Genomic DNA, 24663 nt, shown 5'->3' on the forward strand with positions numbered 1-24663 from the left:
GTTTCATGTGTCTTGTCAGTAGAGTCTTTCAGGGAGTGAGCAGAGAGAGAGAGTGTGTGTGTCTCCCATCTTTAAGGAGGAATACAGGAATTCCCAGAATCCTCAGGAGAAGGCCATGTCCACAGAGACGCCTCATTGGTTATGACAGCCTAGGCGGAACGCCTTCACTCTTACTCCTCTCATCCTAAATTGACAGCAGATTATGTAACTACCACAGATGCTTAATAAATCAAAGCACCGTGAAACAAGGTCTTCCTCTATGTTGCTATCTTTGACTGTATACACAGCCCAAACCTACACCAATTCCAGTTCCTACATGTTTGCTCCAGTGACATTGATTACATCTTTCAAGCTATAGAACCACCACCACCCCCTTTCCTTTACTGAGTTGTCACTCCTCATGCCCCCTAAGGGTCCTACCTAATCTTTCCAGTTGTGCTTGTCAACTTGACCGCCTCTAGAAAGATCTTAGAAGAGCAGAATGCTCAAGTCAGACATCCTCTCAGTTGAGCTAAAAGTATGGTTTTTTAAAAATGTCAGGAGCTATTTTTGGCTTGAGGTTAATTAAGACCTGCTTTTTATTGAAATAACCGGAAAACATAAGGTCAAAGGACATTTTCAAAGACAATACACATCCCTCTGAGTAGCCGATATTTGGACAGAGCAGAGACAGACAATCAGAGAGAAGTGAGGGGGGAGACTTCTGTCTGGGAGCAGGGAAAGCAAAGTCTAGCGATGCAGGGAGGGAATGAAATGCTGAAACCTCACCCGGTGAGCACTAGATTACCACTGTACGTCTTGGAGCAGAGCACTCTCAAAATGAGTTAGCATCAGAGCCCGAGACACACAGCACCCGGTCTGGAAACAGGTCAAAGCAGACTGGTTTGTCAGTATGAAGGCAGAGAAGGAGCAAGCGTGAGGACAAGGGTGAGGACAAGGGAGAGTCTGCATTAAAGCAGGATTGACATCAAATAGTTTCTACTGCAGAACGCTCCAACCCTGTACCCTTCAAGGTCTGTAACCTGTAAATCGCACTTTCCAGCAATGGTTTCAGGTCAGTAACCATCAGGTTAGATCAGCCCCTCTGGCGATTTTAACCCCTGGAATAATGATCATCAGTTCTATCACTTCGCTAGTATGACTCGGCAAGGAAGCCGCCAGTATTCTCATGTCAGACAGAAGCAGCAGACTAACAGAGTGAAGGCAGTATTCGGGATGCATGCCTCGCAATACCGTCAAGGCTAGCAGAATGTGAGTTCCACAAACCAGACACACCTGCCTCTGTGCTCACCATCCTGTCACTAACTTCTGGCAGAAAGTACAGGCTTATACCTAATGGTGACTGAATTAATGAATTTGTTTGCTAGCAGTATTCGTGGGGAAGAGATGTTTCATCGCGGATATATTGAGTGGGCCTTCGTGAAAATGAATGGCGGCGACTAGAAGGCGTGGTTGAGTCCATGAAAATATATGTACTGCAGGACAAAGTTGTGCTCAGAGGAAAGACCGAAGATGAATAGTTGAGATGCAGGGCAAAGGGAGCGGGAAGAAATGAGCACACGTCAGCTTTGTGGAGGCCAAGGCGGGACTCTGTAAAGTGAGGGAGATTCACCTGATCCAACGCAGATGCTTCAGTTCTTTGTAACTGCCTTGTTACTGGCTGTAGAGTCAGCTTCTCCTCCTAGAGACCCCACGTGTCACAATGAAACTGCCTGCTCCTTTTGCCACGTTCATGGTCATAGGCACGTTCAAACCCATTGTTAAGGCCATTGTGATCCACAGGGTTTCCATTGGGTTGATTTTTGGTAGTAGATTGCCAGGCTTTGCTTCCTAATCTTAGTCTAGGACCTTGGCTAAATCCGGTCCACCATGGTGAGCCTGCTGGTATTTAAAATGCTGCTGGCATAGGTCCCAGTATCATAGCAACATTCAGACCACCACAGCAAAATGAACTGGCGATGGTGGGTACTATCTTAGAGCAATTCTGTTCGTCAGTGATTTTAAAGTTTCATGTGTGCAAAGACATTCGGGTATGCGTGATAGAAATAGACATCCTTGGGACATTCTTTCTAGAAATTCTGACACAGTGGGGGCTAGAAATATATTTGTTGTTTTTATTTTTATGATCAGCCCCGCCTCTTTTGCCAAGTAATTTTGGTGCAGGTGGTCCAGGAACCTCTCTGGGAAATAATGACCTTCAAGGTGAGGATGGCAGCTGCGTAGAAGGAAGAGCAGGCCAGCCACTTGCTCACCATTCTGGTAGCATTAAAGAATGGGGGACATCATGTAGGGAGACCACCTCTATCGCTTTTGTCCATGAAATTGAGGCTATTGTCTAGTGCGGATCCCAATGTGTGATTGTAGCTGCAGTTCACTGGTGAGTGGTGAGCACAGCAGACACCCATGGCAGAGAGGAATTGGGGAAACCATGGATGCGCAGCCTTTCAAGAACACGGCCTTTGGTTTCTGAATAGAAGTCCTGGATGAAATGAATCTGGCTGAACGACTCTTCGTAGGAAATGCATGCCAATGAAATGAAATTGATGAAGGACTGGCCCAAGACCTGATCCTATCTCTCAGCTTTAGGCAACTGGCAGGCAGGAACATGATGTTATTTTAAAAATTCATTTCTGACTCACTCTTTGTTATTGAATCAGGCATCTTCTGGATAGCATTTTCTTACAAAATCAAATTACAGTAAAAAGGGAAGCATCTTAAAATGTCCATTTGAGTTTAAGTGCCTTGTTGATAGCATGTCCTTGGAATGCATCCTTTCCAGGAATCACCATTTGAAAAGAGAGCAATATTAGCATCTGCATAGATTTTGGATGCAATGAATGTCAATGTGAAATATGACTTTGTCCCTGGCACCCCGTTTCTTTAGCCAAAGGCTCTAGGGTGCATATAAATGAAGTCATCCCATTCAAAGTGAAGAGGATCCCCCATGATCATCTCCCCAGTCCCTAACCCCACCCTCACCACGTCCAAGTCATTCCAACTCACAGAAACCCCAAAGAACGGAGTAAGACTGCTTCCTGGGGTTCGTTTCCAAGGCTGTACCTTTTCAGGGAAGCAGAAGGCCTCTTCTTCCCTCGGAGAGGTTGGTGGAATTGAACTGCTGATGTTGTGGTTACCTGCCCACCACATAATCCATTGCCCCACCAGGACTACTGAATCCTATAGTAGGTCTACAAAGTAATATCTCGAGGAGGCCAGGTGGCATCGTGGATTATGAGTTGGGTGTCATGATACAAGCTCAATGGAGTTTCTGAAACTACTCCTGTCTGCAGGAGCACCCAGCTTCATCTTGCTCCTGGGGAGAAAGGTGTGTTTGAACTGCCAAACTTGCTGTGAACAGCCCCAAACTTGCTGCCATCAAGTCCATTCTGACTTATAGCAACCCCCTAAGACAGGGTAGAACTGCCCTCGTGGGATTCCGAAACTGTAAAGAATAGAAAGCTTCGTTTCTATCTCCCACGGAGCAGCTGGTGTATTTGAACTTAGCACAACACACAACCCACTTCGCCATCAGAGCTCCTTCGGCACCACCTTCAACAGGTCCCAATTGGTAAGAGTGTGACTCAGGAGCTTCTTCACTGTGCCTGTTGCCTTTAAGGCCTGGGAATGGCCCTTTACCGTTCTTTATCTAAATCAGATAAGGTCACAGGGTGGCTCAGGATCCTTTCCTTTGTGCAAGTTTAACCAAGTCAAGTGTGGCGTACTTCCTGGAACACAAGAACCCAGTGGAAGAAAGAAAGGCTCTGGTTTGGGCCAATGAGAAATGGGGCATGAGGGGTGGTGGGAGGTTTCTTGCGGCTGGCTCGCACCTGCCTGGCAGCACACACCTGCTTCTCCGCTCGCTGCAGCCCTCGGTGCCAAACAGTGCCAGGGAGAGGATGCCAGGTTGTGTACCGGCCTCGCGGGATCTTCTCTTTGTGCTCAGCTATTCTGACTTCTAAAGCTACTGTGGACTGCCTAGCATCTCCCTGCCACATTCTGGGAAAGATGACTTTTTCATTTAAGTGGGTCAGGAGTCTTAGCCCCAAAGGAAGGAAAAAAAGTATTTTAAAAGATTGAGGTTAAGAGAAGACAGAACAGTCACAAAATCGGCATTATGCTGAGTCATACGTATGCTCCCCCGTCCCAAGCCATTCTTGGTTCTAATTGCTGCTGATTGTAAGCAGCAGAATCGGTTTCTTCCACACTCCCTGGCGGGCATTGAGACTAGAGACATTGAGTTCAAAGCCAACAAGAGTCCCTGCGTTTATAACCCTCTCTACTCACATGGTCTAGTGTGTGAGTGTAGAGGGGGTAAAGGGGTACAAACTCAGAGCTGTGAAGTGTCAGGTTGGAAAAGGGCCCTGCATCCACCCACCCCGGGCCATCATGGCTAAGACTCTGTTCTAGCCACACCCCTGTGGGCACAGTCAGCTGCTTAATTGGTTCCAGCAGCTCAGAACAGCTGGAATGGAGGCCAGCCTCCAAGTGAGGATATAAGGCTTTGGCACCTCTATGGCATCTCATTCCTGAGCCTTTGTGTGCCAGGATCACCCAACTGCAGATCCCCCTCCCCCACCCCCACCTCTCATCTTGAGAAGGCCCATCCATGTCAAGAAGCAAGTAAGTGGGAGTTTGGCTCTTTGGAGGCCACTGAGAGGGAAAACATTGGAGATAAAGGTGAAAAGGCTGGAACTCTAAATCAAATAGACTCCTTCAGAGGCCTGCCCCAAGGCTGTTGTTTAGATGTTATCAAGTCACCGGAATGTGGGTTCTCCGTGGGGATGGGGAGTACAGAGCAGGTTGCGATCAAATCGGGCATTGCAGATGAAGGTTCTAAGTTGGTTGTAAGCCAAGACATCAATAAGGTGGTCTCTGATGACACCCCCACCATTGTGAAGGAGGAAAGGGAGCCTCAAAGGGGCTGAGTGAGGCTCCCTGTCGGGTGGGTAATGGAGCCAGAACTCACCCCCATGTGTCTGACTCAACAGAGCTGGCACAGTATGTTTCACAGCACCCTGGGGCCTCTTTTTGAAACTTGCATGCATATTTTTCATTGCATATGTGGTGGAGCACTTCCCATCTGCCTTGGGCGTCTTCTGGGTCTCTTGCTTCAGTGTATGTCTGACCCTCCAAATTGGATTTGTATCTTTAGTATCTTCAGCCTGTTTCCCCTTTCTCGAGTCTATAATGGTTAAGAGAGTATGTGCTTACATAATCTTATAAATATGTTTTAATTTTTAACACTACAAATATAAATAGATACAACCCATGTGTGATGGTTCAGGTTGTGTGCCAGTTTGACTGGCCATAATTCTCAGTGGTTTGGTAGTTACAGTGCAGTTTGGTAGTAATGATGAGCTCCTCCCACTGATGAAATCTCCTACAATGTAATCACCTCTATGACCCAACCCCCTAAGAGCAGCCAAACAGTTGAAAAGGAGTTTCTTTGGCCTGTGGGACTAGATTGTCTTAAGATGAACTCTGGGAAAGGAATATGTGCCAAAGTCTCTGAATGCAGAGATATTGGTGCTAAAGTCCCAGAACACAGAGAATCTGGAGCAGAATGCTGTCCCTGGCTTCTGAATAAGAAAAAGTGCCACTAGATACTTGTGATATTATAAAAATAAAGAGAGGAATGAGATTTCTTAAAGGGTTAGCGCTTCTGTTTAAAAACATTTTAAGTCAATTTCATAATTACTTTTACTCAGAATAGGTACGCAATTCTTTCTTTGTGGACAGTTTTGGGCCAAAACCTGGAATATAAATTACACAATGAACCTTCAAAGCCAATGCATTTTCGGGAGGGAGGCCATGGCAGGCGGGATACGGCCAGGTTTCTCTTGAGTGCTAGAAGTCAGTTCCAAGGCCTACACCAAACCAAACTCACTGCCGGAGATGCTAAGCCAACTGGTAGCAACCCTGTAGGAGAGCTCAGAACTACCCCCGTGAGTTTCCAAGACTGGAACTGTTTATGAGAGTAGAAAGGCCGTCTTTCTCCGGAGGAGAGCCTGGTGGGTTTGAACTGCAGGCTCTCCTGCTGGCAGCCCATGAGCACCGTACCACCAGTGCCCCCCCCACCCAACCTATAGTCAAGGAAAATTTAGCAGGACACCCAAGACAGGGCACGGCAGCATGTGAAGCAGCTGGGTCTGCATTGCTGCCCCCTCCAGGGTGGAGGCTGCATTTCTGAGAATGGTTACAAGCTCCCCGTAAGCCCATCTCTCTTTGGGGCCAGCACCTGGACTGTTCAAATAATTGGGAATGGTGAGTCATTATTTACTAGAAAGAGGGTCCCGGAGAGCTTGTGCCCTGCTTACAGATCATGAGAAACTGGAAGAACAATTGGGTAGCCCTTAATTGTCTGCTATGTCTGTGATGAATCGGTTTCAAAAGCAAACATGTTGTAGAAGAAATGGCACAGGAATAGCTAGATCCCACAGATGATGCCCTTCCGTCTAAGTCTGGCAGTCTGTCTACACTTCCCCAAAGCAAAACGGCCAGAGTGATTGCTGGTGGGTTTGGACAGTCAACTGTTTTGTTCCCAGGGGAGTGATTTAGCTTCTGTGCCATGAGGGTTCCCTGATTTTCTGTTAAGGACAATGAAAGGAATTAGAAGTTGTTGATGGTAGTTGTGCCATTCATGGTGAATGTAGTTAAATAATGTTACCCAATCATGCACATACAAGTGGTTAAAATGGCAAATGTTCACTATACACTTTTCACCAAAATGAATTTAATAAAAATAAAATATAAATAAGATATAAGTAAATATTATCAGCCTGACAGACGCGATGGCAGTGAGTGATATATTTAAAAACTCATTTTAAAAAATATTCATTGCCAACAGGTCAATTCTAATTCATAACGACCCCATAGTGCAGAATAGAAGTGCTCTTTGGGTGTCTGAGACTGTTAAATATTCGGGAATATAAAGCCTCATCTGTTTTTGTCAGAGGGCCTAGTGGTTTTGAACTGCTGACTTTGTGGTTAGCAGCCCAATGTGCAGCCATTATGCGACCAAGTCTCCTTCAAGCTCGTTACTTACTATTGCTGCTGCAGTTTTTCTTTTTAGGATGCATTTCTCATTGTTTTGGGCCAGTCAGCCTTGGCTCTTCTGTGCTTACTTAGCACATTCCACACCTTATAAGGTCAAGTTTACTACTTCCTATAGATGAATGATTTGTGAAATATTTGCATTTCTGATTTTTTGCATCCAAGCTTCAGTCATGTGACCTAGGCTCTGCCAGTTCAAACATGTCTGTTCCACTTTTGAAATAGACACTAGTGATGTAGAGAAATACATGTCAGCTGCATGTCATTCTCAGAGGAGCCTCTGATTATTGGTGGTAGGCCTAGACGCTGCAGGCGCTCCTGCTCCTCAGGCACCTCCGTGCTCTCTTTACCAGATCCTGCTGCAAGGTTGGGAGAAGTCCCTGGCTCTGTAGCCTCCAGGCCCAACTTCCCTGGCCCTGATGGAGCTGGTCATCTTTTCATTATGCTGTAAATTCAAGAGTGTGCGTTCAGATTCCTGACCGGTGTATCCCAAACGCAATGCTTAAAAAAAGCTGCATCTTGCCAAGGATTGATCGGCATCCCCTTTCCCAGTCTCACCTGGACTCACACATTTAAAACCAGTCGATTCGGAGTCTTCGTGGAGGAGCCCGAGGACCTGCATTTTAAATAAAGTTCTGGGACAGGTGGCGTTGCTTTGTTTGGTTTGGGTTGTCCGGGTTGTTTTAACAGTAAAATTCAAGAAGCACCCTCTTTCTGTTTTCAACTTAAAGTACCTTGCCATTTGTGTTGGGATCTGAGTACCCTTTAAGAGAAATACATCTTAAAGTTGTAAAAGACCCTAACAACGACCAGCCGCTCTGTGGGAGAAAGATGAGGCTGTCTGCCCCATGGAGATTTCGTCTTGGAAACCGGACAAAGCAGTTCTACTCTGTCCTCTTGGTCCACTCTGAATCCGAATGGACTTGGCCTAATAAATGACTGTCCAGTGTCACCTCGTCCCCTTTCTAGAAACCTTTGTTCTGTCTCCTCAACTGTTTTAAAAGACACAGATTTTTTTCTGGTTTATGTCTTCTGAATGAAAAAAATCACAGTTTCTCAAATGGGATTGCCTCTATCCAGTGGTGCTGGAGCTGATAACGGGGTTAAGCAACCCTGTGGGAGAGCTCTCGCTGGGTCATTACTTTGTGGAGAGGCTGGGAGGGACAGACTACAGCACCATGGCAGAGCAAAGGAAAAAGGGAAGGGTTGACGACCTGTGTATGCTTCTTGTCTGCTTATCTGCATGCAAATACTGGCAGGCTGTGCCCCAAACTACCAGGTTAGATTGATGGACAGGAGAGACATAGCCCTACTGGCATCACCCATTCAGTGATTGCTACTCTTATTCTGTGATGTAGCTGGACAACACACACACACACACACACACACAGTGCTGTCAAAGTTAAAGCTGTCTGTGCTTTTTAAAGGAAGCAAACATGAAACTATGACAGATTCCCCACAGGGAAATACTTCCCCTTCCCCAAATTAAACCATGACCATTAGTAAGTTGCTAGGCAGGTGCACTGTGGTTCTGGCCAGATGCAGTGGTCATGTCACCGCTCTCTGGCAACCACCATGATGCATGGCAGGGAGCCTTCCATGACCCCTGAGGCCTCTGTTCCGCTTCGGTGACTCACCTGGGCTTTGTTGCCTGCTGGACGACCCCAGTCTAGCATCTCCCAAGTCTCTACCTCTAAGTCTTGCTGATCTGGTGCTGGCTCTCACCACACTACCCAGACAAGCAGCGTTTTCTTGCTGCCTGCTACGTGGGCTTTGCACCTCAGGGAGAGGGGCCTGTAACACTACATTGTTCTCTGCCCAGCACCAGCCAGTTTTGCTACTCCTGTCTCCACTAGCAAGCCTCCTGCTCTGGGGTATCAGCCCAACCTGCAGTCGAAAGACCCCTACACAAGATCTTATGCTGTGGAGTTGGTTTTAACTCATGGCAATCCTGTGTACATCAGAACATAACATTCCCTGGCCCTGTGCCTTCCTCACACCATGGCTGTGGGTGAGTCCTGTGGTAAAGTGAGGACTTGGTAGAGTATATTTGGCCTTATTTCTACACTCACAACCACCGGCATGGAAAACTAGCCCTATTTTAAGAAAGAGCTCCATTGTTTTGAGAAAGAACTATTCAAATATACATTCTCCTGGCAGAAAATGGGCCCCCCTCCCCTTGACTATGCCAAACCACCGTAAAATGTAGCAACCCCCTGGAGAGGGTGCAGGGGCACCTGAGGTCAACTAGCACTAGGTCAAGATGATGACTCCCCTCATTGCTGGTTTATGATGTGACCCGCTTATGACATTACCCAGTGACTATGTAATATGCTTGTTGTGGGAAGTGCATGCCTTTTGAAAGATCTGTAAGCCCCATTACATATACCCATTGGAAAACGCATTCACTCTCTCATTCCTGACAGGGACAAGGAGCCCCTCTGCCCCATTGTCTGTCTGTCTTATTTTCTATACTCCCAAAGTCCCACTGTAAGGTATCTCAAGTGGGTCAGACCTCGGTTCTTGCCTTCGCACAATGAAAGAATTCATGCCAAAGCCTGTTGTGGGTTTTTATGAAGGACCGAACAAGTTTCAGGTTCGACAGTCTCAAAAGGATCCACACTATTTCAGGGAAGTGTGCCAAGCCATGCAGAAGTCGTGCTGGGGTTCGCAACTGGACCAACAACCTCGTGGAAAAGTGCACCTTGGGACCCACACGTACGGAACTGGGGCGGTTTCTGGAAGGCCATGCTCCTAGAACCCTAGAGGCTAAGAGCATGTGGGCCCCAAGTAGGCCTGGAGTGGGTGCATCTGTGCTCATGACAGGGAGGGAGACCCCACCCTCCAACCTGCCATTGACCAGGAGCAGGGTCAAAGCGAGCAGCCTTCCCACAGCCAGGATATTTCAAACCTCTGGCTGGGGAGGCAAAGTTGATGGTATTGGTTGACCCCCTTGGCTGGGTTGAGCACACCTGGGTGAGGTCATGAGCTTGGGCCTAGTTTGGAATGCCCAGGTGTACCTTCCACCTGGCTGGGGGACTTGAATTAGAGCATGCTCAGTTTAGGGTCTTCACAGGTGTCTCATGATTGCCTGATTTCTTCCCAACCTCCTCGATGGGGGCCTTTGCAGGCCTGGGAGGGACAAACTCCTGTCCCTGAATCTAGCTACCTAACAGCACCTGAGGACTCGTGGGAGTGTTGGGGTCTCCACGTCCCAACAGATCCCATTGTCGCAGCCACTGTTTAAGGGCCTTCCCCGTTTAAACTGGTTCTGTGCTTTACCAAGCGTCATGTTTTTCTCCCGACACTGGTCCCTCCTGATAGCATGTCCAGAGGTACGTGAGACAGTGTTGCCATTCCCCCTTCTAGGAATCCTTCTGGCTCGACTTCTTCAAGACAGATTTATCAGATTATCTGCTAGCCTGCCGCTTGTTCAGTATTCTTCCCAACGCTATCATTCTAATGTATCGTCCTTTCCGGGGCTTCCTTATTCATTGTCCACCTCTTGTGGACAACGAATCGGAGGCATGTGTGGGCATTTGAAGCAGTTGAACATACCTGGCTTGAGGCTGGTGTACGTTTAGTCCTCCAGGTGACAGCATCGTGGCTTTTTAACCCTTCAAATCTTTTGTAGCCAATTTGCCCAGTGTAAACTGTTCTGTACTTTGTTAATTGCTGCTTCTGTGGTTGTTGTGTTTCTAAGTAAAATAAATCCTGGATAACTTTGACCTTTTCTTCCTTTATCATGGGTTCATTTGTGAGGATTTTGTTTTCCTTGGGTTAAGAAAACCTAAAGCCTTTGAATTATTTGCATGGTCCCATCCAATTATTTTATGGGAGTGACGAGACTACGGCTAGAAAGGCCATAGCCAAGCAGTTTGGTGGCATAGTGGGTTATGCCTTGAGCTGCTAACCATGGGGTCAGTGGTTTGAACCCACCAGTCACAAGGTAGGAAGATGAGGCTGTCTACTCCTGGAAAGATCTGTGGTCTTGGTAAACAAATGGGCTGATCTCTTCTGTCCTGTAAGAGTACTGTGAGTCACAATCAACTCAATGGCAGTGAGTTTTATTTGGTTTTTAAGCAATTCTCTGTACCACAATTTATTCTGAGATTTTTAAAATGAAACAAGATCTGAGAAGAACGTAGCTTTCCCCCTTACTTCATAAATGAAGAATCGAGGGAAGATATATGTCCAAAATCACATAATGAATGAGTGTGGTAGAAAGAGCAAATAGATGTGGAAGAACAGAGGAGTGGTGACACAGAGCTTGCCCCAAACTAGCGTAAAGGGGAAGGACACTGATATTTATTGAGTGGCTGACCTTGGACAAATGTACTTAGCGTCTTTGAGCCTCAGTTTCCTCAACTGCAAAATAATATTCAAATAATAGCTAACACAAAATTTTGAAGCTCCCTGAGTAAAGAAAACAGTTTTTGCTCAGCTGCGAACTGGAAAGTTAATGGTTCAAATCTACCCATTGGTGCTACAGAGTCCCCTCCACATCGTTACAGTCACAGATTTACTCTGAAACATGTAGGGTCAGATAAGACCCAATATCAGTGGGTGCACAACATTGGCTATGAGTTGATAATCAGAAGGTTGGTAGTTCAAACCCACTAGCCACTACTCAGGAGAAAAATGAGACTATCTGCTCCTGTAAAGATTTACAGTCTCTTATACATGTATAATGTTGCTATGAGTCAGAAACTAGTTATTTTAACCACTGTATATGGTAGCTAATTTTATCAATGTGATATTTTATCCATATGATGTTATATGATATTTATATGGTAACTAATTTTATCCATATGACATAATAATGCTGCTGCTGTTGCTTTCATTAGGTATCAATACCGACAGCCTCTCTCAAATCTCAGGTTGAAATATGTAAATCATTTTTCTTTGCTTATATTCTTCGGAGGCGGTGAGACCCCGGCTTTGGGGGTCTGAGAAGCGGTTTATAACCCTAGCTCTAATTTTCCCCTTTGAAACAGATGACCTGACTGAGAGACACTGCGAACGCCTCCACCGGTAGACAGGAAACCATGGACCAGCCGTTTACCGTGAACTCCCTGGTAGGTAGCGCCCATTGCGAGCCCCCGAAGAAGGACAGAAATGAGCCTTAGGTGAAATGAGTCAGAGGTACTTCAAGAAGTTCAGCATTTCTAGTTTTCCTACATCTGTGTGACTGCCCCCTTTGAGGAAGTGACTAATAAAACCGCCCTCGCAGACATCAAAGCTACGCTTGCTTGCTGCCACCAAAGTGCGAGCTTGTCGTTAGCTTGGCCCGAGCCCACGGCGGTGGGCGAAGACTGGAGAGGACACTCGCATGCTGACATTGGAGCAGCCGCGTGACCCTCTCGGGGCTTGTTTCTCGGCAGATGGAAATCAGAACTGTGCCTCTGTGCTAACGACAGAGGCAAAAATACACATTTAATAGTTCGTCCCTAGATATCGCTGGTCGTAAGGTATGCATGCCTAAAACTGCCTCAGTTTTCCCGTACTGCCCGCCAGCTTGTTGCCCCAGGGGAAACCGTGCCAAAGAGGAAGCAGTAACAGAAACCTTGGGATCTGTGGTCTTAGCTGTGTATTTGAATGGTGTTAAAAATAAATGTAGCGAAACGTTTACTGGTTGGACAATTTTCCATGTACAGTTCAGTGACGCTGGCTACATTATCAGGTTGTGCCATCTGTCAGGTGGGCTTCTTCTTCTTTTAATAAAAAAAGAAAACAAACCTTTGTGGGGAGGGCTGACTTTCAATGGATCGCAGTGAGGGAGCTGCCCTGCTGCTACGAAACCCCGACCCCGACCCAGAAGCAGGTCCTCTGAATGGTTCAGCACCAGGCTCCCCACGAACGGGCGGTGCATGACGAGTGAGGGGTGGCCGCCTTTCCGGCCGCACCCCTTTCACGAGGCGGGCTTATTCTACGTCCTAGTTCAGCCCCTGAGTGTGAATGCGGCGCACTATCTCGCCCCACAGCCTTGTGTGTATACCTTGGGACTTATGACAACTGGAAACAACACACACATAGTGTGTTGGGGGGGGGGAGGGGATATGGAAAAATCTCTAGTAGCTTCTGTGAAATTGGAAATCCCTTCAGAGAATTACCAGAATAGCAAGACAGGGTTTGTAAGGGGTAAAACAGGAACAGACAGACAGACAGACAGAAGCATTCCATAAGATCACAGTTTGAATCGCCTTTAAGGAGAAAGTTAGTCATTTTTCTTTATTACCATATTAAGGCCTCCATTCAGAGAGTAAGAAGTTACTGTGCACGAAGCAAACTCCGTGGGGATGTGTTCTGCTTCAGTGAGCCAGCAAACCAAATATGCACACAAAAACATGAGCAACAAACTCATTGCCATTTAGTCCATTGCAACTCTCCGCAGCTCTGTGCGTTGCTGTGCGGCCCAGAAGCAGGTTGCCGGGTAAGGAGAAATAAAATGGGGTACACTTGGTTCCCCACCAAGTGCTTGGACCTGGAGCACACAGAGGACGTCAGTTTTTCTTATACCTCTGGTTGCATATTGAATTGGTTCACCCATAGAGTCACGAAGGGAATTGCTGGAGATTCTCAGGGCAAGGTGTCACTGTCAAGTAAAACAGTGGACTGTGAACAGCCAGGTCAGGCATTCAAACCCACAGGCCCCTCTGTCAGTGAAAGATGAGTCTGCCTGCCTCCTTTAAGACTTCCAAAGCCTCAGAAATGCTACCGTGGCTTGCTGTGAGTGAGAATTGGCTCACTGGCAGGGAGCTGCAGGGCAAGGAAGCCGGGCACTGGGAGCTTCTTTGTGGAGGGAGACATGAGAGGAGGCCTCAACCACCTAGCTCAGAGCCAAATCAAGAGAGAGAGAGAGGAAGTGATGGTGCTGGAGGCATTGCATGGTTCTAATTTAATGTACAGTTACGAAACAAGTTCATTGCTCCCTAGTTATATATTAAGCCGTTAGGAGTAACAGCCAATTCAGATATCTCTATCAGCTTTCATATTGCCATCAAAGTAACCCCGATAGCATTGGGATGCAAGCCAAAGATCCAATGCATTGCACTCTGCCCCCGACGGTTGGCTCTGTAACTATGTCCATCTGGATTGCTTCGACAGCTTTCTGGAGACCATATTCAAGTAATCTGTTCACCCTGTCGTCAGGCTTTCATTGGTCCTTTAACTGAGGAGTAGGACTCAGGAAGCTGAGTCAGCTCAAGGCTAAATCTATCCTTGGATGGTCAATGATTGTTGTTGTTAATTCCTAAGGGGTAGATCACACACTGGGGACCCCAAGTGTGCCCAGAATTGCTCTATAGGGTTTTCCAAAAGGTGAACATTCAGAAGCAGATCAGCAAGCTTAGCTTGTCTTTGAGGGCATCTCTTGGTGGTTTCGAACGGCCAACCTTGCTGCTAGTGAAGTACTTAACTGGTGTTGCCACTCAAATAAGGACTCAAATGATGACATTCTAAAACACTACTCCTCAAACTTTAGCATGCATAGACGCCCCTTTGTAATAGTTAAAGCATAAGTTCTTGGGCCAACCCGCAGAGATTCTGATTCCTATAGATCCAGAGGTGGGACTTGTTCAACATGTGCAGTTTTGCTGCAGGAACCTGAAGCACACGGTGAGCTGCACTGGGTTAAACGGGGGTTAGCTTATGACGGCATCAAAGACCAGATCCACTCTCAATATATTCTTCGCACACGGTCATTTGCATAATGCTTATAGCCGCTTTCACACCAGTAGAACTGAATCCGTGTCCCATGAACCCTAAAATATTTACTTTTCAGTCCTGTACAGGAAGGAAAACAAGTTGTAGATCTCTGATACAAAGCACTGACGTTTTGTTGAACACGAGAGAAAGACGTGACTTTTCTGCTCCCATAGAGAGTTACATTCTCAGAAACTCACTGGGGCAGGTCCACCCTGTCCTGAACTCCCTGGGGCAGTTCCACCCTGTCCTGAACTCACTGGGGCAGGTCCACCCTGTCTGTAGAGGATAGGCATCAACTCCATGGCTGTGAGTTTGGTTTATTGAGCTGAGTCATTACCTTAATTGCATATGGCCTATATTTTGCACATGGGCATAGATGCTGTTTTCACTCATCAGATCGATGAATGACATCACTGAGTTAGGTACTGTTTTTGTTTTCTACAGCCCTTGAAAGCATGATCCTTTATTATGTGGAGGGTTAAGAGTTTCTTTATAAACATATGTACAAATATGCTTGATAAATTGGATTGTTTTAAGAGACCCCAACAAAATGATCTTTTAATTTTAAAAAAAGTCTATATTAAAAAAAGATGAAGAACGTTGGGGGAGGTGTCTTTATGTTTGAAAAGATCTCTCTAGGGCTTATTGAATATTCAGTGAGGAATCAGGGAATCATCAGTGAAGAATCCTAAAAGTTTCTTATTTAACAAAATGCATTCTGGCAAAAAAATTTGAATATTTAAAGTGACTGAAATCAAGGCACCTGTCAGAGTCCTTTCCAGGTAGAATGACATGAACCTTACCATGGCAGGGGTCTCTTTATGGGGCTCTTCCCCATTATTTGAGAAACCCTTTTTCTGCCAAGGGCCATTGTTGGGTCCAGCCCCACAGTCGAAGGTCCTTAGGAGCAGCGCGTGCAGTTAAGGAAAATAGAGAAAGTGAGGAATAGGGGCTCAGCTCCAGTGATGGAATCAGAACAAATGAATGAGTTTATTTGACAGCAAATATATATAAAATAGTGAGCCAGGCACACCTCCAGCAGGCACACCCACAATCGCTTGGGCAGTGTCTTAACCTTGGATGTCCCCTGAGCTCACCAGGGGAAGGCCATGTGATAAGTACCAAAGGTGTCAGAGGGAGTCAACTGCACCTTGAGCAGGAAGGACAGAACAATCTGATTGCTCTGAGACAGGTGTTCTCCAGCTGCACAGTGAGCAGCCAGGTGCTGGTAGGAGGCATGTTTATAGTAGCTTTTATTATGGGGGGCTCTTGTGGGGACACCTTTGCACCTGGAGAATGTATATTTGATGTTATCTCCATCTCAGAACGGTGGAGATCTTTCTCTAACCCGAGGGCCGGTCTTCCAAGCTCCGTGGTTATGACCATACAGAACAGGCCGCATGGACTCCCTTCCAGGCTATTTGGATATTTATAATAGGATATACATATTAATAATAGGATATACATGGGCCATGCTGGTCAAACATTTAATGAACTCGCCGTAATGTGATGGCTGGAACTGCGTGTGATGTTAGCTGGTGTTGATGATTTCAAAGGCCCTATGTGGCCCCCAGGCTGGATGTTCCCCACCCATGACTTTAAATGACCTAGAACATTTTCGTACTGAGGGACTGCCACATAATAGTACTCTGAAACTTAAAAGAACACCTACCCTGAGAAAAATGACTATTCTGGAGACATGTCTCTTCAGTTTCTAGATTATGTATTTGATCATTAACAACAACCAAAACAGACTTCACTTTTATCATATGAATAGATTTCATTGGTGTCCAGTCCAGAAAATGCACCCATGATTTCAGCCACAGTCTTGTCTTGTAATAATCAGAGATTGCAATTTTGCTTTGCAGAAAAAGTTGGCTGCTATGCCTGACCATACGGATGTTTCGCTAAGCCCAGAGGAGCGAGTCCGCGCCCTGAGCAAGCTTGGTTGTAATATTACCATCAGCGAAGATATCACGCCACGCCGCTACTGTAGATCTGGAGTAGAAATGGAGAGGATGGCGTCTGTGTATTTGGAAGAAGGGAATCTGGAAAATGCCTTTGTTCTTTATAATAAGTTTATAACGTAAGCCTTTTGTTTTGGAATGTTCTGAAATGTGAAAAATTGCAATGATGATTACATGATATTTTGATGGAATCACGTGCCCGCCAAGAACATTTTCACATTCAGACTAATTTTACAATCTCCAAAAATATGAAATGTCAGGTCTTTGCATTGCTAAAATATGTGCTCAGTAGCATCCCCACACCATCTCTGAGATTTAGTGACCCAACAAAGTCAGTGACGGGAGGAGCGTAGAGAATCTCAGGTCCCCACTTACTGGGCTAACACAATTAACCTATGGTATATGTCCCTTTCGGTCACAGTTCTTATTTTGTGCCCCTCTCCCTTGATGGAGATGCAAGCCTTGGACCAGCAGCAGCCAGGTTGCGGTTCTATGTCATCTCACCGGGAACATACAACCAACACTTGCAAGTTTAGAACTGACAGGGAGAGACAGAGGGGCAAGTGGGGATCACAGAAAGGGCAGGATTTGAGGCTCGGCAATAGGAGTCAGTACTGCATCCTAACAAAACGCAGCTGTCATGCAGTTGCCTCTGACTCATGGTGGCTCTGCCCACCCTGCCTTTGTGTTGGAGAAGAACTGCCCTGAACTGTGCTCGGTGGCTGACTTTTCCAAAAGTAGACAATGCAGTGTTTCATTCTGTTGTGCCAGGGTCACTATGGGTCAGAGCTGACTCAGATGGCACCGAACAACAACAACGGATCTCCTGATCTTTACTCTGCAGCGCTTCTGGGTGGATCAAACCGCCAGCCTAATAGTTGTAGACTAGTGTTCGACTCATACTAAGTACCATATATACTCGTGTAAAGCCGAGTTTTTCAGTACATTTTTTAATGGTAAAATTAAGTGCTTTGGCTGATATTCAGGTCGGCTTATACTCGAGTATGTACAGTACTCAAAGAATATTTGTTACACGAATGACCAGTTCCCCATCTGTAAATGAAAACATCTAGGAGACCCCCTCTGGCCTCTTTTCAACACTAAATGGCTCTAGATTTATCCTACTTAGGAAGTCTTAGGCAAATAATAATTTGCATAGCCTCTTTATGCATGAATTTTCTACAAGATGGGGCTCCATCAGTGTGTGTGTAGTGGGGGGGGGGGCAGAGACAGGTTCCCTGTACCTGGGACTAATTTACCCGGTTTGCTGTTGGGGCTCCCTTTCCCTTCCGCTGTCCTTGGATCTTCAACAAGGCAATGAAGACTCATCCCCTTTTCACGGTTGGCAGTGAGCATCTTCTAATGGTCCCACCCAGGATTCTGCATCTGCACTTCCCTGTTCTTTACAAATGTGAGCCACAGAGGAGGTGCTACCAGTTCACACAAGTGGCTCTTTGAGTCATTTTTCTATGGTGAGAAGAGATTACACGGATCTTCCCTAACTGGCATTTTTGCAGGAGCGCCTCAGTGTCCAGAAGCACTCCTAGGTAGGATGGGGTCAAGGAAGTGGCACAGGACCTGAGAGAGGCCAGTGTGGCTTGCTCTGTTTATAAGGAATATCCCTAACCTTATGCAGGAGCCCTGGTAGCATAGTGGGCTGTGATTTAGGCCAAAAACTGAAAGGTCAGTTGTTTGAAACCACTGTGCACTCCTCAGAAGAAAGTTGAGACTTTCTATCCCTGTAAAGAGTTACAGGCTCGGAAACCCACAGGGGCAGTTGTGGGCTCACTGTGAGTCGGAATCGACGTGATGGCAGTGAAGTGTAGATGATGAGATCCTTGATCTTAATCCTGGCTAACATTAGTTCCCCATTGGCTGAAAGTACTACACTGCCATGCTGACATAAAGGTGCCCTGGTGGCTCAGGGGGTTAAACATGGCTGGTGACCATGCTTAAGTGGTTCAAACCCACCAGTTAAGTGGTTCAAATCCACCAGCTGCAAGAGAAAGGTGAGTCCATCAGCTTCCACAAAAGTTTACAGCCTTGAAAATCCTGTGAAACAGTAAGTTGTAACCCTGCTAGGGGCACTGTAGGTTGGAATCGATTGGACAGCAGTGCATTTTGGCTTTTTTTTTTTTTGGGGGGGGGGGGGGATTTTGGCTTTTTATGCCAAAATAAGGTCCATATAGGTGGAACAAATGGCTCGTGTCTGATCAAACACCTGAAGTTTGGCGGTTTAGACTGACCCAGTGGTGCCACGGAACAAAGGCCTGGCTGTTAGCCTCCATAAAGATGACAATCAAGAAAACTCTATGGAGCAGGTCTACTCTAACACACAGCATCCCCAAAGTCAGAGTGGACCGATGATGATGGGTTTGGTTTGTTTTTTTCTTTAATGCCATGGTCTTTGGTGAAAGGCTCATGGGAAAGGTATGTTAAATAGTACGTTCCTAGCTATATCGTTTTTTAAAAGAATGCTTTTTACTAGAAACTCTTTTGTACTTTTTTTTCTTAAATCCTACGATGCTCATGCTGTGTTTCTGTGTTTCTGTAGCTTGTTTGTAGAAAAGCTTCCCAGCCATCGGGATTACCAGCAATGTGCAGTTCCCGAGAAGCAGGAGATCATGAAGGTATTGGGAGGCTGCCTCTCCCCTGTGGGATCAGATGTTTCACAAGTCTCCATTATTGAGTCACCCTCTCTTCCTCGCTTCCTCTCTCTCAGCCTCTTGAGAGTTTGAGCACAGAAATTCATTCCATTAGCAACGTTATTTCGATTGTTTCTCAGGCATTTTATCATCATTACTAAACCACTGCGGGGTAGCTAATCGAAACTGGAGCATGGGTGGGAAGAGGAAAGAAATCGCCTTATGATGTCAAGGAGAAATTATTTACAGCCCCTCCTAGATATTGAGAATTGCATATTTCTCCTACTTCTTTGAGATTGCTATTTTGACGATAGTGATTTCTCCATGCAGCCTGGAATTCAATAAGTACTTGAAGTCTTGGTGTTTATTTTTACGGTAGCACAAGGTTCTTGTGGGTCTAATATAGATAGTAAAATTCTCAGGGGATGGCCTGGGACGTTTTTAAGGACAATGAGGGTGGTTGAAATGTATTTATACAAATGTACAATATTTGCGACATATCATTCCAAATATTTCAGTATAAAAATATGAATAAACATTCTAAGTACACATTGTAAATAAACATTTCAAATACCTCCCCCATTGTTTATCTTGAATGACTTGAGTGGATTCACGGAGAAAGATAGAACAGTGTATACCAAGCCAATTGTAGCACGGAATGAAAAAAAAACAAAAAACAAAGCGCATGAAAGCTTTTACTGTGTGACGGACTAAAGGAAGACCCTCAGCGAGATGGATTTGCAGAGTGGCTCAGACATCACACTTGTGAGGACGACACAGGGGACACACTGCTTCCTCCTGTCATACACAGGGAGGCCACGAGTGGGAAGTGACTCACTGCACCTATTAACTACAACAACAACTCTTTTTTCATACTATTTTTAAATGATTATTTTAATAAATCATTGGGGGCTCTTACAGCTCTTTTAAAAAATCATTTTATTAGGGGTTCGTACAACTCATCACAATCCATCCATCCATCCATGTGTCAAGCACATTTGTACATATGTTGCCATCATCATTCTCAAAACATTTGCTTTCTACTTGAGCCCTTGGTATCAGCTCCTCATTTTTCCCTCCCTTCATGCCCTCCCTCCCTCATGAACCCTTGATAATTTATAAATTATTATTATTTTGTCATGTCTTACACTGTCCGGCGTCTCCCTGCACCCGCTTTTCTGGTCTACCACTGGTCCTGAGGGGGTTCATCTGTCCTGGATTCCCTGGGTTTCCAGTTCCTTTCTGGACCAGAACAAAACCCACTCACTGCCACAGATGAGTTGAATTGCCTTGATGGCACTGTGTTTGGTTTGGGGTTTTGGTGGGTTTTTTTGCCTGGTTGCCTTGTATAAATCTGCAACCGCCTGTCACCAAGAACTCAGATTTTGTCCAGTGGGCCTCCATCGTATTTGGTTTCTGCATGCTCTCACCTGAGGAGCCCTTCCTTATGAACCTTTTGCAGGTCAGGCGCCCCAACTTGTGTTCACTGGGCTCCAGAGGGCTCCTGGTTGGGGACAGAAAAACCCAGGTGGCCACGGTGACTTGTTCGCTCTAATTCAGTGCTAGTCTTCTTCGTAAGGGGGAAAAATTCTTAAGAAATATATGTTTCCCTCGTCTTCTGTTGCTTAAACACGGGCTCGAATGACCGAATCAATGACAAAAGATGAAGAGAGTAGACATTACCGGGAGGAGTCCTAGGTAGAGTCTAGTTCTAACTGGTGCACTCAATAGGTAGTCCGACCCTGGACAATTCTTTCAGTCTCTCTAGGCCCATGTTTCCTCATTTCTTATAAAAGAAAAAAAGGGAAGAAATAGTTTGACATCAGACTCACCAATTTTGCTAAGAATCACTGGGAAAGTTGGAAATCTGTATTCTCTGGTCCATTCCATAGAAATGTTAATTCGTAGACCTGGGATTCATCCTAGGGATCTGCATTTTTTTAAGAAATATTCCAACTGCTTTTTAAAAAATCTGGCTCTCTTGCAGTATATGATATGCACACTATAGACGGTGCATACTACCTGCCTAAACTAAACCCTGACCCCAACCCTTGGAGCCAAGGAAGGTTTATAAAGAGGAATTCCCCACTCACAACACACCTTTCCTGCCAAGAACTTAAATTTTAGAACCTTAGAAAAAAAGAGGTTTTCTGTTCTGCCATCATCTTCAGTTACTCGTGACTTGATTTCTAATACACATACCAGCTGTTTTTCTTTCTCAGCTGAGAATCTGAAAGAGCATATTGGAAATCCCCACTAATCACCATGTGTATATATTTTTAAAAGAAACTGAAGGAGATTGCATTCCCAAGGACAGATGAATTGAAAAAGGACCTTTTAAAGAAATATAACATAGAATACCAAGAATATTTGCAAAGCAAAGTAAGTTCAATTGGTACATTTGTTTCATGATGATTTTCTGTGCAACTATTTATTTTAATTTTGTTTTTCCAGGATGTGCTTCCCAAATGTCATATGCAGTTAAATTAAACATTAAAGATGCAGTGAAGTAAAACCAATAAAAAATTCATGTTGACCACCGGGTTCAGCACTTGCACCAAAGATGTGGTCTTTTTATTTCCCCACAGCATCTAATAAAGCGGTGTATTAAAAACAGATTTCCTATGGGGGTGGAAATGGAGCTTTGATCCAACCCTTGCCAAGGTTACCTCCAGCCAGGTGGCCGCTCTTTGCCAGATGAATAGACAGCAGTAGGGGGCAGGTCTGTGGTATCTGATGTAGCCAATGAGGCCAGCCTGGGAAACAAAGATGAGGATCTTAAATTCAGTCAGTATGGCACTGGGATGGAAGAATAGCTGACCATGTGGGTGAACTGCAATGGTGCCACCAAGAGATGGTGACGTGCGAATTGTTAGGAACTAGAGAGTGACAATGATAATGAGGTCGACAAGACAGAAAAGCTTGCAGGAAGAACTGATCCTTTCATTTGCGGGGTAATCAGTCAAAACATGAATCCTTCAATATTTTCCTAGGATGGTTATAAAGGTTCCATGCACTCACTCGTGTGGGTCTATTTGTTTGGAAAGATTGTCACCTTTGCTGACTATCATTCCAGTTCAATCCCGGCTCTGCCAGCACTCTCCCAGCTTCTCTCCTTCCTTTGGGCATGACCAGCAGACTGGCTTGAATGAGGGATTTTTAACCACGGGAAGTTTGACAAGTCAATACTGACAGCTTGATTTGGAAGGAGAGAGGTGAAAATTACCTTGGAAGCCAAGACAGAGCCACAGGAACAGGGACAGGCCCATGTTCAAGTGTTTCTCCCATGCTCAGCAATGCGCATCCCAGGCCCTTCCCATCAGCCAGGGTGCACAGGCTCGTGAGCTAGTCTGCAGTCTGCACGTAACCGGTCTGCCTCTGGTGATGCCTTGTGCTCCACAGTGCACCGCGGCACCCCGGGGTGTGCCACGTGGAATCTCTTGTGGGGAGAGTATGGTAGCAGTATGCCAAGCAAAGATGAACGGAAATGCCCTAAAACCAAGCTACGGGCGGCATGGGCATCATCCGGGAGCTTGTTGAAAATGCAGAAACTCAGGCCACACCTGCTTAATCCGAGTGTGCATTCTGAACCGGAAAGACTGTGTGCTCCTGAAAGGGCAGCTGTAAACAGTCTCCCCTATTCCACTCCTGTCTTCGAGGAACCCTGGACCTGTCGTTTCCATCACAAGCCCCCCTCCAGGGACTAATCCCGAGATGACTGAAGAGCTTGCAGGTTTTACCTAAAGTCCCCATTGCACCTGCTAGTGACGGTTGGGCCACACTTTGATAACCAGTTCTTGGTGATTCCGTGCACATATCCCACCCCCTCCCTCTAAAGCTCCCACAGTGGGAGTTCTAGAGGCAGATTCCAGGAACGGTCTCTGGACAGCCCTGTCCCAGAGAGCTCTCTAAGGTGACGGGCCTGCGCTGTTTGACACTGTCCATTGTGGTAGCTGCTAGCCAGGTGTGGATGGATAGTAGTACTTAAAATGTGGGTGCGAATCAAATTTCTTAACTTATATCATGTTAATTAGTTTAAATTGTAGTTAAACAGGTGCACCTGGCTAGCAACTATTTGATTGGCAAGTACGGTCTAGGCCAGTGGTTCTCAACCTTCCTAATGCCACGACCCTTTAATCCAGTTCCTCATGTGGTGGTGACCCCCAGCCATAAAATTGTTTTCATTGCTGTCATCTTCTACTGTTTTGAATCGCGTGACCCCTGTGAAGGGGGCGTTCGACCCCCCAAAGGGGTTGTGACCCACAGGTTGAGAACCGCTGCTCTAGGCTGCTAGCCCTCTGCCTGTGCTGTTTTGTGCCACGTGGTCTGACCAGTCGGGCGGAGCCCACAGCCCTGACCTGAATTTCCCAGGACCTAGAGCAGTGTCCTGAATGTCATGACTTGGCTCTGGTAAAATGTGCGTGCACCTGGAGGGGTTTTAATCAGCTCTGGGGACTTTTTTGGTGGCGATGTCTATTTCCTCTGTGTTTCTTCACGAAGATCCTTGTGGCATACCGTGGCATCTAGCTGTGCCGCTCTTCCTGCTAGGAAGAGAGTCGCATCTCATTCCCACTTGATAGGTTTGCTTTGGAACTAACCTATTCTTCTGGTAACCGCCTTAAAAAAAACTATTTTTTTTTTAGAACAAATATAAAGCAGAAATTCTTAAAAAGTTGGAGCACCAGAGGCTGATAGAGGCAGAAAGGAAGCGGATCGCGCAGATGCGGCAGCAGCAGCTAGAATCCGAGCAGTTTCTGTTTTTTGAAGATCAACTCAAGAAGCAAGAATTAGCCCGCGGTCAGGTGCCCAGGCAGGAAAGCCCGGCCGGCCCGGCTGAGCAGATCGATGGGAGCTCGCTGTCCTGCTTCTCCACGCACCCGAACCACGCCGTGCTGAACGTGTTTGCGGAGCAACCGACCAGAAGCGGCGCCACCAGCCAGGCTGCCCACTCACCTCCCGTGAACAGGGCCTTAAAGCCGGCGGCGACTCTAAGTGCCGTTCAGGGTAAGTGGGACGCGCCCCACTGCTGGGGACAGGGCCCCTGCGTGTGGCACCGGGTTCCCACAGCACCTGGGAAAGGTTCTCATTTTTCTGGCTCCCAATGGGATAAGGCCGGGGTGACACAGCCAGCCTCTCAGTGCTGCCTGGCTTGCTCTTTAACCAGTAACCAGTTACCCCTGAATGATGCATGACTCGTGGTGGTGCATGTGTGTCAGAGTAGTATTGCTCTTCATGGGGGTTTTTGATGGCTGATTTGGGGTGGGAAGGGGGCAGGGAGGGGAGGATGGTTA

General features: G+C 46.2%; 1 protein-coding gene across 1 annotated transcript in view; it reads left to right on the plus strand.

Moving 5' to 3' along the window:
• STAMBPL1 (STAM binding protein like 1) overlaps window positions 1–24663 on the plus strand; it is a 45329-nt gene that overhangs the window by 10832 nt on the left and 9834 nt on the right. The window contains exons 2-6 of the mRNA XM_075534138.1: window positions 12051–12131; window positions 16629–16846; window positions 19282–19357; window positions 21659–21754; window positions 24016–24376. Of these exons, the coding sequence (XP_075390253.1) occupies window positions 12102–12131; window positions 16629–16846; window positions 19282–19357; window positions 21659–21754; window positions 24016–24376 (781 nt within the window). The 5' untranslated portion in view covers window positions 12051–12101. The remainder of the gene's footprint in view (window positions 1–12050; window positions 12132–16628; window positions 16847–19281; window positions 19358–21658; window positions 21755–24015; window positions 24377–24663) is intronic.

The sequence above is a fragment of the Tenrec ecaudatus genome, chromosome 16 (assembly GCF_050624435.1).
Source record: "Tenrec ecaudatus isolate mTenEca1 chromosome 16, mTenEca1.hap1, whole genome shotgun sequence".
In the NCBI taxonomy this organism is placed as follows: Eukaryota; Metazoa; Chordata; class Mammalia; order Afrosoricida; family Tenrecidae; genus Tenrec; species Tenrec ecaudatus.